We start from the raw sequence: 19,458 nt of genomic DNA on the forward strand, positions 1-19,458 counted from the left end.
ATTAAGAAAAAGGGGGACAGGACTCAAATCAATAAAATGAGAAATGAAAAAGGAGAAGTTACAACAGACACCGCAGAAATGCAAAGCATAGTAAGAGACTACTACAAGCAACTCTATGCCAATATAATGGACAACCAGGAAGAAATGGACAAATTCTTAGAAAGGTATAAACTTCCAACACTGAACCAGGAAGAAATAAGAAATATGAACAGACCAATCACAAGTAATGAAATTGAAACTGTGATTAAAAATCTTCCAACAAACAAAAGTCCAGGACCACATGGTTTCACAGGTGAATTCTACCAAACATTGAGAGAATAGAGAACAGCTAACACCCATCTTTCTCCAACTCTTCCAAAAACTTGCAGAGGAAGGGACACTCCCAAACTCATTCTATGAGGCCACCATCACCCTGATACCAAAACTGGACAAAGATACTACAAGAAAAGAAAATTACAGACCAATATCACTCATGAATATAGATGCAAAAACCCTCAACAAAATACTAGCAAACAGAATCCAACAACACATTAAAAGGATCATACACCATGATTAAGTGGGATTTATCCCAGGGATGCAAGGATTCTTCAATATATGCAAATTAATCAATGTGATACACCATATTAACAAATTGAAGGATGAAAACCATATGATCATCTCAACAGATGCAGAAAAAGCATTTGACAAAATTCAACACCCATTTATGATAAAATCTCTCCAGAAAGTGGCATAGAGGGAAACTACCTCAACATATTAAAGGCCATATACGACAAACCCCACAAACATCATTCTCAATGGTGAAAAACTGAAAGCATTTCCTCTAAGATCAGGAACAAGACAAGGATGTCCACTCTTGACACTATTATTCAACATAGTTTTGGAAGTCCTAGCCACGGCAATCAGAGAAGAAAAAGAAATAAAAGGAATACAAATTGGAAAAGAAGTAAAATTGTCACTGTTTGCAGATGACATGACACTATACATAGAGAATCCTAAAGATGCCACCAGAAAACTACTGGAGCTAATCAATGAATTTGGTGAAGTTGCAGGATACAAAATTAATGCACAGAAATTTCTTGCATTCCTATATACTAATGATGAAAAATCTGAAAGAGAAATTAAGGAAACACTCCCATTTACCACTGCAACAAAAATAAAATACCTAGGAATAAACCTACCTAGGGAGACAAAAGACCTGCATGCAGAAAACTGTAAGATACTGAAGAAAGAAATTAAAGATGATACAAACAGATGGAGAGACATACCATGTTCCTGGATTGGAAGAATCAATACTGTGAAAATGACTATACTACCCAAAGCAATCTACAGATTCTATGCAATCCCTATCAAATTACTAATGGCATTTTTTACAGAACTAGAACAAAGTCTTAAAATTTGTATGGAGACACAAAAGATCCCAAATAGCCAAAGTGGTCTTGAGGAAAAAAAACAGAGCTGGAGGAATCAGACTCCCTGACTTCAGACTATACTATAAAGCTACCGTAATCAAGACAATATGGTACTGGCACAAAAACAGAGATATAGATCAATGGAACAGGATACAAAGCCCAGAGATAAACTCATGCCAACTATGGTCAACTAATCTATGACAAAGGAGGCAAGGATATACAATGGAGAAAAGACAGTCTCTTCAGTAAGTTGTGCTGGGAAAACTGGACAACTACATGTAAAAGAATGAAATTAGAACACTCCCTGACACCATATGCAAAAATAAGCTGAAAATGGATGAGAGACCTAAATGTAAGACTGGACACTATAAAACTCTTAGAGGAAAAGATAGGAAGAACACTCTTTGACATAAATCACAGCAAGATCTTTTCTGATACACCTCCTAGAATAATGGAAATAAAAAGAAAAATAAAGAAATAGGCCCTAATGAAACTTAAAAGCTTTTGCACAGCAAAGGAAACTACAAAGAAGAAGAAAAAATAACCCTCAGAATGGGAGATAATATTTGCAAATGAATCAATGGACAAAGGATTAATCTCCAAAATATATAAACAGCTCATGCAGCTCAATATTAAAAAAACAAACAACCCAATCCAAAAATGTGCAGAAGACCTAAATAGACATTTTTCCAAAGACATACAGATGGCCAAGCAGCAGATGAAAAGCTGCTCAACATCACTATTAGAGAAATGCAAATCAAAACTACAATGAGGTATTACCTCACACCGGTCAGAATGGCCATCATCAGAAAATCTACAAACAACAAATGTTGGAGAGGGCGTGGAGAAAAGGGAACCCTCTTGCACTGTTGGTGGGAATGTAAATTGATACAGCCACTATGGAGAACAGTATGGAGGTTCCTTAAAGAACTAAAAATAGAATTACCATATGACCCAGCAATCCCACTACTGGGCATATACCCTGAGAAAACCATAATTCAAAAAGACACATGCACCCCAATGTTCACTGCAGCACTATTTACAATAGCCAGATCATGGAAGCAAACTCAATGCCCATCAACAGACGAACGGATAAAGAAGATGTGGTACATATATACAATGGAATATTACTCAGCCATGAAAAGGAATGAAACTGGGTCATCTGTAGAGACATGGATGGATCCAGAGACTGTCATACAGAGTAAAGTAAGTCAGAAAGAGAAAAACAAATATCGTATATTAACGCATATATGTGGAACCTAGAAAAATGGTACAGATGAACCGGTTTGCAGGTCAGAAATTGAGACACAGATGTAGAGAACAAACGTATGGACACCACAGGGGTAAAGTGGCGGGCGGATGGGGGTGGTGGGATGAACTGGGAGATTGGGATTGACATATATATGCTAATACGTATAAAATGGATAACTAATAAGAACCTGCTGTATAAAAACATAAATAAAATTCAAGAATTAAAAAAAAAGAGAAGTTAATTCTATGATAATACTCATCTCATGTCTTGACTGAATACTGACCTGCTATTACGGAATTTGTTGAATTCTAACCTCCACATGAATGCTATACTATGAAAGTTTATTTTCCTAGTAGACAGATATATCTAATACGAAAAAAGTAAAAACCCACTGTTACAAAGAAATAGCGATTATAATAAGGAGTGATAATCATTTGTCACTCTTAAGACTGACAATAATTTTTAAACCACAACATTTCATACAGACAAGGGTATGATAAAATGGCCATTTCCATATGTTGCTGATGCTATTTAAAAGGCGATTTAATGATCTGTATTAAATATCTGTTATCAAATGTTATAGTTTGGAACCTATAATTTCTCTCTAGGAATCTATTCTAAACATACAGTCAGAGCTGTAGACAAAATGTGCAAGATGATTATGTTTGCATTTATGAAGCAAAAACAAAACACACAATAGAATGGTTAAATAAATTCTATAATGAAATATTAAGTAGCTATTAAAAATCATGTTTTGAAAAGTATGTATATATGTTTATACATAAACACTATAACAAATCCATTAATGTATTAACTGCATTACTTTTTGGTGATGGAATCATGGGTGTTTTTCCTAGTTTGTGCCTATGTGTATAGTTTCAAATTTTCACAGAGTATTATTTTTATGTTAAAAAAGTTTTATGGTAAAAAAAATATATTTTAAAATATAACTGTTTAAGTAGCCAACTCTCTTCTTTCATGTTAAATCAGCATTCGTAATAAACATGACATCATAAGTCAAAGCATATTTAAAAGTTTTTTTTCATCACTATTACCCTAATATGGTTGGTAGAGCTTTTCAAATTTTGACATCTGAGAACAATAAATGTAGAACAAAGGTGTAACTCAATTCAATGAACAGAGAAATAATAAAGTGAGGGTCATGAAAAAACAGTCAATCACCTGTTTTGTGTCCACCTCTCTATTAACAAAAGTATAAAGATGATGGTAGGTAGAACTATTGGTTTTCACATTAGAAGTTTTCTTTACTTCAATGTTCTGAAAAATGAAACAGAAAATAGACTGTTAGGTTAAAAGTATTAATTTTCATTTAAAGCAGGATCCAATGAAAAATTAATTTTGTATTTTAATCAGTTATTCTTTTTTTATGAGATCATGCACTGTATTTCCATTAAGCTGGAATTTAGGTTTAAAAGCCAGATTATATTTCTTTTGTTTTTTAAAATAAATTTATTTTATTTATTTTTATTTTTGGCTGCACTGGGTCTTTGCTGCTGCGTGCGTGCTTTTTCTAATTGCGGCAAGCAGGGGCTAGTCTTCGTTGCAGTGCGCAGGTTTCTCATTGTGGTGGCTTCTCCTTTTGGGAGCATGGGCTCTAGGCATGTGGGCTTCAGTAGTTGTGGCACATGGGCTCAGTAGCTGTGGCTCGCGGGCTCTAGAGCGCAAGCTCAGTAGTTGTGGTGCACAGGCTTAGTTGCTCCATGGCATGTGGGATCTTCCCGGACCAGGGCTTGAAACTGTGTCTCCTGCATTGGCAGGTGGATGCTTAACCACTGCACCACCAGGGAAGCCCCAGATTATATTTCAACAAGAATACTGAATAGGTGATGCTGTACAGTTTACTACATTATATTAGGAGGCACATGATGGCAAGGTGCTCTGCTATTATTGATTCTAAGTTTGATCATTTGGTTATGGTGGTTCATAATCAATGATAAGAGAAAGTTCTCTCTTCTTTTGTCTAACAGAAGTAGGCCAATGAATAAATGTAGAAGGGTGATAGATACCTATTTGGTGCCAAAGTATCATTTCCCAGATTACTTGGCAATTGAAAAGAGAAAAATATACCTTTATAATGGAGATCTCTTGTAGTCACATAACCACATCAGACAAATACAGAATATAAGAAACTAGTCTAGTCTATTCAAAAATTCTGAAATAAAATGTTGGCTAGGGTTGGGGGAGATAATGTTTCACATTGAGAGAGACCAAGAGACAAAGCAAGCAGAAGCAACAGGTAAACCTTGACTGGATCCTGGTACATTTTCTTAGTGTGATGTTGTGGTTGCATAAGAGAATGTCCTTATTCTAGCAGAGGCATGCTGAAGAATACAGGGTGAAACGCAATCTCTACAATCTATATTCAAATGTATATATTTATTCATTCAAATGTATACACAACCATTTGAAATCTACACACAATGCAAAGAGCTGTTCCTTTGTACTCTCCTTTTAACTTCTCTGTATTTTGAAAATTTTCATAATAAAAAGTTGGGGGAAAAAAGTACAACCACACTTTTACATATAATGCATATTTGCCAAATCACTCACACACACAATGTTTTGCTTGCTTTAAAATTTTGACCTTGGCTTGTTAGGAACATTAGGAATTATGACAAAAGTAATCAAAAAAACATGGATAAAATACTGCCTGCCTTTTAACAAGGTACTGAGGGAGTGGCTAAAATTTGCCTTTTCCATTTGGATCTTGTTGGATCAAATGTCACATGGCAGATGGCTCAACATAAAAGCAGGAAGGCTGACAAAACCAGAGGCTTAAGACAAGAATATCTGGTACTTAGGCTGATCATACATACATAAAATACATTTGTCTATACAACTAAATTAGATATCCCTGTATGTGTATTTTTTTTTACTTCTACTTTTTTTAATAAAAATAACTATGTAAATTTGATAATCATCCAAACTAGCCATTTTAATAACCATAACAAGATAATCTGAACGAGAGGCAAGACCTTTCAAAATTAATTTCTGCTTAATAAGTTAAATGTTTTTTTAAAAAAATAAGCTCCAAATCACAAAATCAAACATTTTACTCCCATAAAGAAACAGGCCTCTCTTATCACTTTACATAATCTTGTGTAAATTTATTAATTTATCTGAACCTAATTTCTTTATCTATAAAATGGTAACTATTTACAATAGTAAAATCTTGAATGTAGGAAAGTCTTTAGGGCAAATAATCCTTTTCTTTCCCAATAAAATAAAAAACATTACACTTTTTCAAACAACAGAAGAAATTTTTGAGACAACTGGGGAAAACTGAACACAGACTGGGTATTAGATTATATTGAGAACAATATTATATTAGTATTGTGCTTTTTAAAAAGTCCTTAAACATCCGAGATACATACTAAAGTATTCATAGGTAAAATGATATCTAGGATTATTTTTAAATATTCCAGATATGTGTTACCTGTACAGTTAAAAATTAATACAAATGGTATTTTGACCTACACTGAATTCTAATAGTAAAGAAGAATTATTATAACCTAGCTCGAATACTCAAAGCAATTCACCTCAAAAAGAGTCGGAGGAGGAGGTGGCAGACTTGTAATTTTGGCAGATCTCTCTTTTTCCGCAAGCAGTGCTTCTTTTCGAGCTTTTATATGCCTTAAAAAACACAAGATGTCATAAATTAATCTTTCAGATAATATTACAGTACAACTCTTAGGGTTAAGAATATAAAAGCCATTACAATCTCAAGAAATCCTCCAGTCTGATCCCACAGGCTCAATATGCTGTTTAATAAAGAGTCTATACACAATGAACAGGTAAAAAGATGTTTACCAAGTGGAAGAGGTATATCTAAAGATATAAAGCTCCACAATGGGGAGTGACCCAACAAACACCTAATGTTCTTTAGTTGAGAATAATTTAGAGTAAAAAAACTAGAAATTATCGATAAAGATGGGCCACTGTATAAAATGACCACTGCTGACTAGTAACATGCTCTTTCATTTTTACAACATGCAAAAATCTCATCAATGACTTGCAGAGTCTACAACCTCTTTTAATGTTCATAATTGCACTGATTTTATTCTTTTTATGTCGGAGGCAGACAGATTTTGGTTGACTTGCATTCTAAACTAGTAATACATTTCTCCAGAAACTTAGTAATTGCCACTACAGTCAGACTAGAAGAGAAAGCTCATTTGTTAGTATGTCCATCTAAGCAACCACTCCCCCACTGCATTATTTTAAACCAAGTTTAACAAACACAATGGATATACTGACTTTTAAAAAGTATCCAATGCACCCTTTACTTCCAGCCACATCAGTTTCAGTGGAGAATATGGTAAAAATCACTATTACTTTACCAGGTTTTTTGTTTCATTAACATTTCTTTTTGATTTTTCTGTACTTTCAGGGCCTCTTTATGCCTCATTTCTGCTTTTTTTTTTCTTTCTGCTGCCCGGTGTGCCAGAGCATTTAAATCAGGCTCCTAAAAACAAATATTACTTAAAATGTCATGTTAAACAGGATTAAAATGTCAAATATATGATAATATGGGTGGTACCCAGTAAGGGCAAAAATCATGACGGTGTATTCAAATGAAACACTGCACTAAAGCACAAAATTAATGATGGCATAAATAAAGCTACAAAAATCTGATGTCAGAACTTACGGCTATTACTAAAAAACACAAACTAAAACCAGGGACCGAGAATATTTTGATTGCCACATTCTTTAAAGAGTTCTCTTATTCCCTAAAAGTTTGGTAACAAAGACGTGCCTTCTTTGGAACCCAGCTTGTTTGGGTGACTACCTCTGGGACCACAATCTAGCATTTTCCAACCATAAAGCACAATAAACAACAAAATAAGGTCAGAGAGCAGTCTTAAATACTGAGTTAAGTTCTACTTTGCCTTTGTGAAAGTCATCAAAGAATTTTTACTGTCTGTGAATGAACTCAAGTGTATACACACTCCACTACCCGTTTTGGAGGTATGAGGAATAATGAATGATAATGAAAATAAAACCAGAAATCTGAATTCACTCCACTGAATCTGTCCAAAATCCTTGAAATGAATAACAACTTCTAATTCTGAAGGTTATTATTTTATTTACACAGACAGTTAAGGACTGGAAGAGAATAATGTTTGCTTTTTTTTAATTGAAGTATAGTTGATTTACAATGTTGTGTTAGTTTCAGGTATACAGTACAGTGATTCAGTTATATACATATATATATATTCTTGTTCAGATTCTTTTCCTTTATAGGGTATTACAGAATACTGAATATAGTTTCCTGTGCCATCCACTAGGTCACTGTTGGTTATCTATTTTATATATAGTACTGTGTATATATTAATCCCAACTTCCTAATTTATCCCCCCCACCTTCCCTGTTTGGTAACCATAAATTTGTTAGAGAATAATGTTAACTTAAACATCATTGGAAATAGATCATCCTTGACATGACTCTTACTAGGAAATGAACCTAGCAGAATTCTTAAATTATATTAAATTTACAAAAAAGTTCAGGCTGCCCACAGCAAATTCTATACACGAAAACATTTTTATAAGTGTCTAACAACTGTAATCTGCTTTTAACAAGTATCACTACCACAGGAAGGTAGTCAAATAAGTGCTCACTTACATTTTCTTTGGCTTGTTGATGCCCCTCTCCCATATTTCTTAAACTTGCCAAGTACAGTTTTTCCAAGTTCTTTATTTTCTGAGTTTGTGATTCCTCCCATTCTGTCCTTAGTTCTTCTGCCAAACGAGTGAGTTGCTGATTTCTCCTCTGTTTTATATCTTCTCTTATTTGTAAAGCAATATCTCTTTCTTGTTCTCGAACCTGAAGGATGAGTATTTAACACATTTTATGAAAAGAGGCTTCCTTCAACTTTTTTGAAAAGCTATTTGGAAACAGGAACTTAAATGAATTCTCTTTAGGTATTAGCTACATCAATTCTCCTGAATATTCATATTATATTAGATAAGGCCTATTTAAAGCAGAAAATCCAAGTGATGGAGGAAAAATTAAAATCTCAAGACTACTTCTCAAGTTCCATGATTAGCAATTACGTTCTCTCCCCAGAGATCTAATCAGACTGCCATTATCATTCTAATAACATACAAGAGGCTAAATTGGTAAGCATGATTCAATAAAATTTATAGCCCAGACAAGTACAGAAAGATCTAGATGAGAATTCCGTATCTGTGATACATCATCCCCAATTCTAGACAGAACGGCACCTAAAATGTTTCACAAAGACTTAACTACGTAACTCTAAAAAGACTTCTAGAGACGAAGAATAGACAACTTCTGAATAAATTTATTTCAGTAGCTAATTATCTTTGAAGAAGTAAATCTTCTTCAAAGTCATTCAAATATTCTTGCTCGAATCTTCATCAGTTACATATGATTTTTAAAATGAACTATTTTCAGCAATGGGGTTGGGATGTTGGCCTATGTTTTTGTATTGATTCATAGGTTTTTTTGTTTGGGTTGTTTTTGTTTTTTGGGGTTTTTTTTTTTGCCTTTATGTCACATGATGTATTCTGCAAATTTATTGGGGGAGGATCTTGGGAAATAAGTATTGCATATATACGTTTTATATATATATATACATACACACACACACACACACACACATACATATATATAAAGAAAAAAGAAAAATATTGCTAAATATTTAATAATCTCAAAAAATGAACTATTTCCTAATAATTACTGAGTCAGTCCTTATCCTCAAACTCTTCTTCAATTTATTTACTGTTTCATCATACTTTTCAAATGTTCCAAAACTAGTTAATACACAAGAACCAGGGCTCTCGTACAGCCAGAAAAGACTGTTAAATGCGACATTTTATTTAAAACACTCTAATGTAAAAAATACTGATAATTTGGGGAAGACAAAGAATTTGACACTATGTTCCAAATAAATCTTACCTGTAGCAATCTTAGTTTTCGTCTTCTTTCATAATCTTCCTTTAAAATGAAGGCTTCCTCATTAGGACTCAATCTCAGCTTGCCGGCGGCATTCACCACCTTTCTCTTCATTTTCATGTAGTACTTTAAATATGAAGGTTCTGATTTTTAAAAAATATATACCTATTAAAGTAGGGCAGCAAAGATTAGAATAATTTTTAAAATTCATATTAATATTTTTTACCATTTAAAGGGCTGTGTACTTGCAAATAAAATAATTTGGGTAAACTAAGTCCAACTTATTTACAAATAGCAATTTGTTTGTTGGCTGCATCAGGTCTCAGTTGCAGCACATGGGATATTTCGTTGCAGTGTGAGGGCTCTTTGTTGTGCCGTGCGGGCTTATCTCTAGTTGTAGTGCACAGGCTCCAGAGAGTGAGGGCTCAGCAGATGTCGTGCAAGGGCTCTGTAGTTGTGGCGCGCAGGCTCAGTAATTGCAGCACGTGGGCTTGTTGCACCGCAGCATGTGGGATCTTAGTACCCCGACCAGGGATCGAACCTGGGCCCCCCTGTAATGGAAGTGCAGAGTCCTAACCACTGGACCACCAGGGAATTCCCTTTCTGAAGCTTAAGCACCACTTCCCCTTGAAGCTGCCCTCCAGTGATTCTTGTTCCACCCACCTACCACTCATTCCTGACTTGCCCACCTGTAATGAATATTACCTTCACATTCATATGGGGACTAACCTTATGCTATCTTGGTATCACCTTCCTCTCGTTTTTCATCAATTACAGCTTGCCCTTTCTAGTTAGATTCCTAACAATTAAAGGACCGAGGCTCTAGTTTTTTTTTAGTTTTAGTATTCAAATTAAAATAATAACAATGAATAACAACTACCAGGCATTATTTCACACGCTATGGATACTGCTTTCACTCAGGCGTAAAAACAGCAGCCAGAAGAAGTTGGGGTTATCGAATAGCAACTAATACTTTCCCAATGAATTCTCCACCAAAATGTAAGCTCAATGAGGGCAGGAATGATCTTATTCATGGTTTTATGTGCATAGCCTAAAAACAGTGCCTTGCATGTAAGCAGGTCCTTCAGTGTGTTGACTGAATGAATGAATGACTCATTCAATGAGTTAATTCATGTAAAGTGCTACATACATATATGTGGTCACTGTTACAATCTGATGCCAAAAAAGGAGTAATCTTTGCCAATGCATCCCACTCAGCTGATACGCACAGGCTTTGGTAATGTACTCACAAAACTTTGGAAAAGTGCCAATTGTTCTCCTTATTTTAGACAAGAAGAAACAAAGGCCTCTTAAGTTAAAGGACTTGACCCAAGTGACAATATCTACTGGCAGAACCAAGGGAAGAATCCCATTTTCTTACTCCATATCGCTCCTAACTTTCTGAAATGCTAAAATAAATGGAGTGAGGAAAATTCTGTTTAAGCCAGTATATTTTGCGAGTGGGGACTGAAAAACAAGTAAGAACTAAACAAAGAAGAAAAAATTGAGCAAGATTAAATTGTCTTCACAATGCATCTTTATTCATTTGTCTGAAGGTCTCTGAAAAATCACTCATATTCAAACTATTAAAACTAATTTCTTATAAGTCCCACAGACATAGTACCGAAGGAGAAAAAAAGCAAAAAAGAGACATATTATAAAATTCCATTTACATGAAATTCAAAAACAAGGAAGACCAATCCATGATGAAAGAGGTTAAAATAGGGGTCAGTCATCTTTCTGAGACTACTGAGAAGGAGGGGGCACAAAGGAGCCTGCTGGAGTACTAGAAATATTCCATATTTTAATCCATATGATGGTTTTACACAAGTGTAACAGGTGTATACATATGTAAGGATTCCTCAAACAGTACACTTAGGTTTGTGTATTTAATTCTAAGTTAAACCTCAACGAAAAAGAAAAAAACTTAACTTTTCAGTGTTTTGAGTATCCATCCATTTCATTTCCTAGAGGATTACAGGAAAACATAATACACTTGTTATTTTTACCTCCTAACATGTGATAGAGTAACTGTTTTCTTTTGTATATCATTTTCTTAATTTTTGAACTTATTTGGAAATAATCTTAGAATTCCCAGCTTCTCTAAATGTCAACCGTAGTACAATGACCAAAACCAGGAAATTAACACTAGCACAATACTTTTAACTAATCTACAGACAGTATTCAAATTTCGTCAATTATCCCACTAAGGTCCATTTTCTGGACCAGGACCCAAGCCAAGGGAAACATATCCTTTGACTGTTGTGTTACTCTGGGTCCTCCAAGATGCCAAGATGGGATGAAACCCACAAAGATTTTATTAGGGGAAATTCTGTGTGAGGGAAAATGGGGAGGGAGCTGGTAAAAGATGGCAGCATTTCAGACTTCCATGCAAATCAGACGCTGAGTGAAGGAGAGAGGGTAAGTTGGACAGATGCCTCTTAGACTGCCATGCAGTCTAAGGAAGGTTCAGCAAGACTTCTGGGGAGTCCTTAAGCCAGAATCCCTTGTGTCTTAGGAACAGGCCTGCCTTCACATCCACACCAGGCTCAGTCATTAACTAGGAGCAGTCCATGGAAGGCATCCATGCAAACAGATTTCAGAACACCGGGGCTGAGGGTCTATGAATTACGTTCTAATGGCTGCCAAGGTTGATCTGCCTCCTTCAACTCTTCTAATCCGAGACCTTCCTCAGTCTGTTTTTTTTTTTTTCCCCTCAAGATTTTGACATTTTTAAAAGATGCCAGTCAGTTATTTTTCAGACTGTCCCTCAATGTGGATGTGTTTAATCCCTTCTTGTGTTTGGACTAAGGTTATGCATTTTTGCCAAGACCACTGCAGAAGTCACTAGGCACCCTTCCCAGTGCATCACACCAGGAGGTAAATGATGTTAACATGATGCAAATTTTGATCACTTGATTAAGGAGGTGTCTAACAGGTTTATCCACTGTAAATACTACTTTTCCTTTTTAAGTATTTGGTGGAGATAGTTGAGGCTATATAAATATCATGTTCCTCACCATACTTCTACCAACTGAGTTTAGTATCCATTGATGACTGCCTGAAACAATTACTAAGACATTTGTCAAAAGGTATTCTCTATTTCCATTATTCCTTCTACACTTACCAACTGGAATCCTACTGTAAGAAAGAGTTTCCCCCATTCCCTCACTTTAATATTTATTCATATCAATATGGATTTTCAAATTGTATGTATTCTGACAAATAATAAAGGTGATGCTACTTATCTTGCAAGACTTTGTCCTGAGGATTAAATGGCAGCCGGCACATCGTAATCACATATACCAGACTTATAAGATCTGGGTTCAAGGCCCAACACTACCACTTTAAAGAAGAAAGACCCTTAAGTCACTTTGGTCTCGTTTCCTTAAACTATATAAGGGGAATCACAATATCGTGTCCAACAGGTTGTTCTGATGATTATGTGACTTAATGAATATAAACTGCCAAATATTTTCTAAATATTAAAGATTCAAAATTCCCCACTGTTGTAAAAGCTCGGGTTTGTGGCAGGACTTAATATCTAAGAAATTAAAGGTGAGAGACACCGAGAAAGAGTACGCTCTCCGCATGAAACAATTCCAGGCAGTGCTCTTAAACGGCTACCAGGATTGAGGCCACTCCGCAGGTGACCGGGGGACAGGGTGGGCAGGACGCAGCCAGAAGCGTTCACAGTAGCGACCGCGAAGGCCCTCCCGGCCGCCCTGACTTGGAAGCTCAGGGACCCCGCGAGACCCGATCCCGGGAGGACGCGCAAAGCCACCCGCGCCAAAGGCCCCGGAGTGGCCTCTCGCACGAAGCAGGCGGGTCTGGGTCGGGACGCGCGTGCCCGCTGCGTCGGCGCTCCTCCCGGCCGCCTGCCCGACCCCAGCCCGACCTCAGCCGGGGCCCGCGGTCCGCCGACGCCGGAGAACCGCGGGCCGTGCTGCGTGCGCAGCAACCCCTTCATCCGAAGCACACTCCCGGTTCCCGGCCTCGGGGAGTCGTGCACGCCCGCAGCCGCGGGGGAGCCGGCGCGGCCGTCACTCACCCGGGAAACGGGACCCCGGACTCAGGAACCGCGGCTCAGACAGAGAAGGTCTCGGCGGCCGCCACACACCAGCCTCCCAACAGCCGTTTGTGCGCCTGCGTGGCGGCCATCGCCGAGCTCCCGTCACTTCCGTCATTCAAACCGCCCGCCAATGGCGCGGCGGAACAGCGGGAACCCGCCTCGTCCCGCCTCCTCCGGGGGCCGCCGGGACTGCCGCGCCGGAAAGCCCGCTCCCTGCGCACGCGCACGCGCAGGCCCTCCGTCGGCCCGGTAATTTCTCACACCGGGGGCGGCTCATGGGTTTTACCTCACCTCTCACAACGTGCTCATTTTGCAGATCGCGAACAGAGGTCCGGAAAGGGGAACACGTTTACGCAGAGCCATGAGGGTGACGTTAGTCTTTAGTGCCATCATGAAGATTCCTTAGGATATGCATCCTTTTGTGTACTGGCTGTGCAATTCATGTGGTACTATTACGGTGCAGTTATTTATTTATTTTTTTAAATTTTATTGAACTATGGTTGATTTACAATGTGTTGATTTCTTCTGTACAGCAAAGTGACTCAGTTATTCACATATATTCTTTTTCGTATTCTTTTCCGTTATGCTTTGTCGCAGGATATTGAATATAGTTCCCTGTGCTATACAGTAGGACCTGTTGTTTATCCATCCTATATATAATAGTTTGTCTCTGCTAATCCCAGATTTCCATTCATTCCCTCCCCTACCCTGCCCCCCCCCCAACCACTAGTCTGTTCTCTATGTCTGTGAGTCTGTTTTTGTTTAGTAGATACGTTGATTTTGCAGTTATTTTCTGATAGCTTTCAACTCGTGCAACAGTGAACCGTATCATGATACTCTGTGCCTCCAGAGGTCTGCCACACCTAGAACATGTCAAGGATTTATCTGCTGTGAATAACGGAGAGTCAGAAAGGGGGATGAGCGCGGGTTCATATTTATTGAGCACCTATTCTGTGCCAAGTACAGTGTGCTAGGTGCAGGGGAGACAAGGATGAATGGATTATGACCCCATCCTAGATTTTGTAGTCTAGAGGGTGAAACATGCCAGGAATCAAAGAATTGGAAAATGGGGAGTGGGGGAGAGGGAAGTTGCTGATATGATCAGATCTGGCTTCATTGTGGAGAAGAAGTCAGAGGAAGTTAAGACTGAAGCCAAGGCAGGGAAGCCAATTAGGATTCTGCTGCAGGAAGTGAAAGATGATCACAATAAGAATGGATAAGTGGATAGATTTAAGAGGCAAATAGGAGGTCAGACATCGGGAGTTGATGGTTATCTGGTTATGGAAGGCAAAAAAGAGGGAGAAATCAATGGTGATGCCCAAGTTACATATTTAGCAACTGAGTGGATGGGGATAACATTCTCCTAGAACACACAGGAAGAGGATCAGGTTTGGGAAGGGAAAATGAGTTAAGTTTTGAACATTTTAAATTTGAGCCGTTTCTGGGATATCTTGAAAAAAGAATGAATTCCAGAAATGTTTAGGTGGCAAAATAAGCAGTACTTGACAAACAATCGCTTGTGAGTTTAAAGGAAAAGGGAGAGTGAAATTAACCTCACAGTCATTGGCTTGAGGAGCACTATTATGGTGCCGCCAGTAACCAAGGGAGGAGTCAGAAGTGGGAGTCAGTTTAGTGGGCAAGGTGATGAGCTCAGCTCTGGACATGTTGGGCTTCATATGCCTGTGGAATGACGTGCAGCAAGAAGAGGAATACAATGGTAGACAGCCCATAGAACTGGGCTAGCGTATAGACTCAGGTTTCATTTCCATATGAGTTATAACCAAAGCTATAAAAGTGGATGAGATCATTTAGGGAGAATTTGCAGAATGAGAAGAGCAATGAACTAAGGACCAAACTCTGAGGAACACCAAGACTTAAAGGAATTGGAGAAAGGAACTGTCAAGTACACAAAGAAGAAATAGTGTGGGGACTTCCGTTGTGGCACAGTGGATAAGACTCTGCTCTCCCAATCTAGGGGGCCCAGGTTCGATCCCTGGTCAGGGAACTAGATCCCATAAGCATGTTGCAACTAAGAGTTCGTATGCCACAACTAAGGACTCCATGTGCTGCAACTAAGGAGCCTCCCTGCCACAACTAAGACCCAGTGCAACCAAATAAATAAATTTTTTTAAAATATCAAGAAAGAAGAGAAACCATTATGTTAAAAAAAAGAGGAAGAAGATGAAGAAGAAATAGTGTGATCCAACTTGGTTTTACAGACAAGGAAGCTGAGTTACAGAGAAATTCAGTGACCTGGCCAAGAGCACATGTGAGGGAAGGGTACAACCAAGACTAGAGTTCATGTATTTATCCCCAATACTGGGGTTCTTCTTCCCTGCTTCCCTATCCATTTCCTGTCACATTTATCTTAATGAATAGCTGTATTTATTCTAAACATACCTCTTCAACATCCTCAACACAGATTCATAGATACTCTCCCACACCCAACAAAATGTGTGCCCATTATTTCATGCCTTGGGCTAGTTTTAGTGCTCACCATGTTTTCCAGGAGCACCCTGCACATTCCCCATCATGGCACTTATCAATTCTTATTGAAATGACCTGTTTATTAGGCACTCTGTTGATTAGACTCTGAATTCTTCAAGAACCAGGAGTGCATTTTGTTCAGTTGCCTGCCACATAGAGCTTCTCAAATGTTGGTTAAATGAATGAATAAATGAATGAATTATATGCATCACTTCCTCTACCTCCATCCTGGGCAGAAATCTTACAATTGAAGGTTTTGAATTACGACTTGTTATGGTTTTAATAGGAGGCACTGAGGAATCAAAGAAAGCCCAGTGGGCCTAGAGTCAGAGTGTTTGGTTTAGCATCATAACTCTGAGACTTTCCAGCTGTAGGACACTAAGCCAATGAGCCTTAGTTTCTAGTTTGATTCTCTACTGTTGCCAACCAAGCCAACCCAGAATGTCCAGAATGGCTCACTCATTATGACTAGCAGTTGATCCTGATTGTCATTTGAAAGCTTAGCTGCAACTGTTGACTGAAGTGCCTTCATGTGTCCTTTCCATGTGGATTGGACTTCTTACTAGCTGAGTTTCAAGAGGGTGTCCAAAGAATAAGTATTTCCAGGGCAAGAAAGTGAAAACTGCAAGTCCTTTTAAAGGCAAGGCTGAGAAATAGTTATAGTAAGTTCTGCCACAGTGTACTGATTAAATTTCATAGGGCCAGCCCAAATTCAAGTGAAGGGGAAACAAAAGCCATCTCTCCATGAAGTGACAAAAAAATCTGCGGCCATCTTTAATTCACCACAGTTTCCTTAGTAATACTTGACCAGCCCTCTTCACAGGCTGGTTGTGAGACTCAAAGGCATGAATCAAAGAGAGCACTTATAGGGTTTCCCTGGTGGCGCAGTGGTTGAGAGTCCGCCTGCCGATGCAGGGGACACGGGTTCGTGCCCCGGTCTGGGAAGATCCCACATGCTGCAGAGCGGCTGGGCCTGTGAGCCACGGCCCCTGAGCCTGCGCGTCTGGAGCCTGTGCTCCGCAACGGGAGAAGCCACAATAGTGAGAGGCCCGCGTACAGCAAAAAAGAAGAAAAAAAAAAAGGCACTTACAAACTCCAAAACCATGTTAGATACATTAGCAGCTATTTTATATATAGGAAACTTCCTCTCCTGTTCTCATACAGACCCAGCCCTCCAGGCCACAGGGGCAGGCATGTGACCCAGACTGGGCAAATCACAGTTCTCTATCTCCCTTGCCATTGAGATTGACCCAAGGATAGGAACATAATCTAAATTGGGTCAATCAGAGTCTTTCACAGGAATTTTCTTACTGGAGTCAGCAGGATGAATATTTAACTCTCTGAGCTCATGTTATGATATGAAGCTGGAGATTCCCCAGCAAGATTTCCCACCATGTGGTCACCCACAAGCTGGTCTGAAAGAATAAGTTTGACACTCAGCCAGGAACAAAGAGAGAGAGAATCCTGACAGTTGTCAAGTGCCTGGATCCAGCCATCCCTGATGTGAGCTCTTTCTAAAGCTTACTGGTAGGAGCCATTAAGTTCTCCCTGACCTTTTACTTAAGCTGCTTTGAATGGGAGTTTCTCTTATTTTTGCAAATTGAAAGAGGCTGTAGGTTTACATTTAAATCCTCACAGGCAAACGACATCTGGGCATCTTGGGAAATAGCATAGAATCAAAGTTAAGATATTGGACCTACAGTCCAACTGCCTGGGCTTAAATTTCTGGCTTAGCAACTCTGACCTTGAGTTAGTTCCTCAACCTCCTGAGAAGTCAGTTTTCTCATCTTTAAAAGGGATGTAGTAAAAGTACTCAAAAGGTTATGAGGTTTAAAACTCCTAAGACAATGCTTAGCACAAAGCATGCCATAAATGTTATCTTTTGTGGCTTTTATTTTAATACATTCATCTCAGACTGCAGGAGGCAAAACCAAAACCAAACCAAACCAAACAAAAAAACCTTTGAAATGTGTTTATTAGTGTTTGGGGTTTAATTTTTTTCATATATATATATATATATATTATAGTCGCATTATCCAACTTAGGTTGTTTCCATATCTTTGCTGTTGTAAGTAATGTTGCAATGAACATGGGTGCAGATATCTTTTCACGTTTCTGTTTTTGTTTCCTAGGTTATTACAAGATATTGAATATAGTCAGGGTTTAATTTTTAATTAGGTCCTTTTGTATTTTATTGGCTTAGGGATAGGTATATAGGTTTAGCTTCTAGTGTTGTTACCCCACTAGGAATGAACATTAATAAGCAATGATCAAGAGGAAGAGTTTCCCCTAGGCAGTAACAACATTAGTGTGACTGGTCGCTATGCAGTGCTGCCCCTTAAAAAGCAATGGAAGCCGTTCAGGATTGGAGCAGTTTAAGATGTTTCTCTGATGGTAACAGTTTCACTGTTTTCTTTTCTTTTTTTTTTTTTTCCAAATACTGTTTACTTCACTGAAACCGGGAGACAGGGAAAAGGTACGTGATAGTCTGGGCCACCAAGCCTAGGAGTGCACGTTGACAACAGCGACATACAGGGCCAGGGTGCTGAGGGCCAGCAGCTCCATCACCACCGCTCGGTCCAGAAGTGCCGTCCAGCTGACCAGGGAACGCAGATGGACGAAGGTCTCCATGACGAAGGCCTTGTAGATGCTAAGGAACATCAGTAGGAGGACTGCTGGCCGGAAAGTGTGGTACAGGTCGTAGCGTGTTATCATCCACAACTGGGCAGATGCGACGATGTAATGGACCAGACTGATGCTGGAGTCAATGCTCATCTGGATGTATTCCCAGTCAAACTCAATGCCCCGAGCTCCAACCCAGAGAGGGATGCAGCGGGACATAATGAGCTCGACGGTGGCCCAACCCAGGGCGGCAACCATGATCTTGTATTCCCCCTTGCCGGCATTCCGGGACATGACAAGGTTTAGGCCTATCAGGTCTGCCACATCCACGCTGGCCTTCATGAACTCCCCAATGAAGTCATAGATGCCGCCTTCCCAGGAGGGAAAGAAAGTGGCCAGGAACAGCATTTTGCACAGCTGCACGAAGAGGTAGGTGACCCCGGCCTGGACGTACTTCCAGAAGGCGTTGTACTCGGACAGGCCGCTGCACCTGTAGGTGATGAAGTAGGGGAAAAGCAGGCCAGGGCAAAGCAGTTACCGAAGTGGAATAACGTCATGGCGCCGGCCGCCCAGCTCGCCGGAGAGCGCCTCTCTGCCTCGGCGTCCTGGCGCCCGAGCCCGGGCCTGGCGCCCACTGGCCAGTTGCACTGTTTTCTGAGTTCCTTTCATCTTTATCC

At 39.1% G+C, this 19,458-nt stretch overlaps 2 protein-coding genes across 8 annotated transcripts in view; both read right to left on the reverse strand.

The window, feature by feature from the left end:
- Nucleotides 1-13,828, reverse strand: part of CEP295 (centrosomal protein 295) — a 46,729-nt gene extending 32,901 nt beyond the window's left edge. For 4 of the 7 annotated variants that reach the window (XM_032640107.1, XM_032640109.1, XM_032640104.1 and 1 more), the window contains exons 1-6: nt 13,652-13,766; nt 9,604-9,765; nt 8,305-8,505; nt 7,023-7,147; nt 6,222-6,315; nt 3,844-3,939 (exon numbers count right to left, since the gene is read on the reverse strand). In XM_032640107.1, coding sequence (XP_032495998.1) covers nt 3,844-3,939; nt 6,222-6,315; nt 7,023-7,147; nt 8,305-8,505; nt 9,604-9,720 — 633 coding nt within the window. In that variant the 5' untranslated portion in view covers nt 9,721-9,765; nt 13,652-13,766. Of the gene's footprint in view, nt 1-3,843; nt 3,940-6,221; nt 6,316-7,022; nt 7,148-8,304; nt 8,506-9,603; nt 9,766-9,826; nt 11,568-13,651 lie in introns of all 7 variants that reach the window. The other 3 variants (XM_032640105.1, XM_032640106.1, XM_032640110.1) reach the window with 3 other exon arrangements.
- Nucleotides 13,829-18,591: 4,763 nt separating this feature from the next.
- LOC116758240 (transmembrane protein 147-like) lies at nt 18,592-19,338 on the reverse strand. Its single transcript, XM_032641059.1, is given in 2 exon segments — nt 18,592-19,297; nt 19,300-19,338. Coding segments are annotated over 2 exon segments (675 nt in total). The 3' UTR covers nt 18,592-18,661.
- Nucleotides 19,339-19,458: the final 120 nt, after the last annotated feature.

Source organism: Phocoena sinus, chromosome 8, assembly GCF_008692025.1.
Source record: "Phocoena sinus isolate mPhoSin1 chromosome 8, mPhoSin1.pri, whole genome shotgun sequence".
In the NCBI taxonomy this organism is placed as follows: Eukaryota; Metazoa; Chordata; class Mammalia; order Artiodactyla; family Phocoenidae; genus Phocoena; species Phocoena sinus.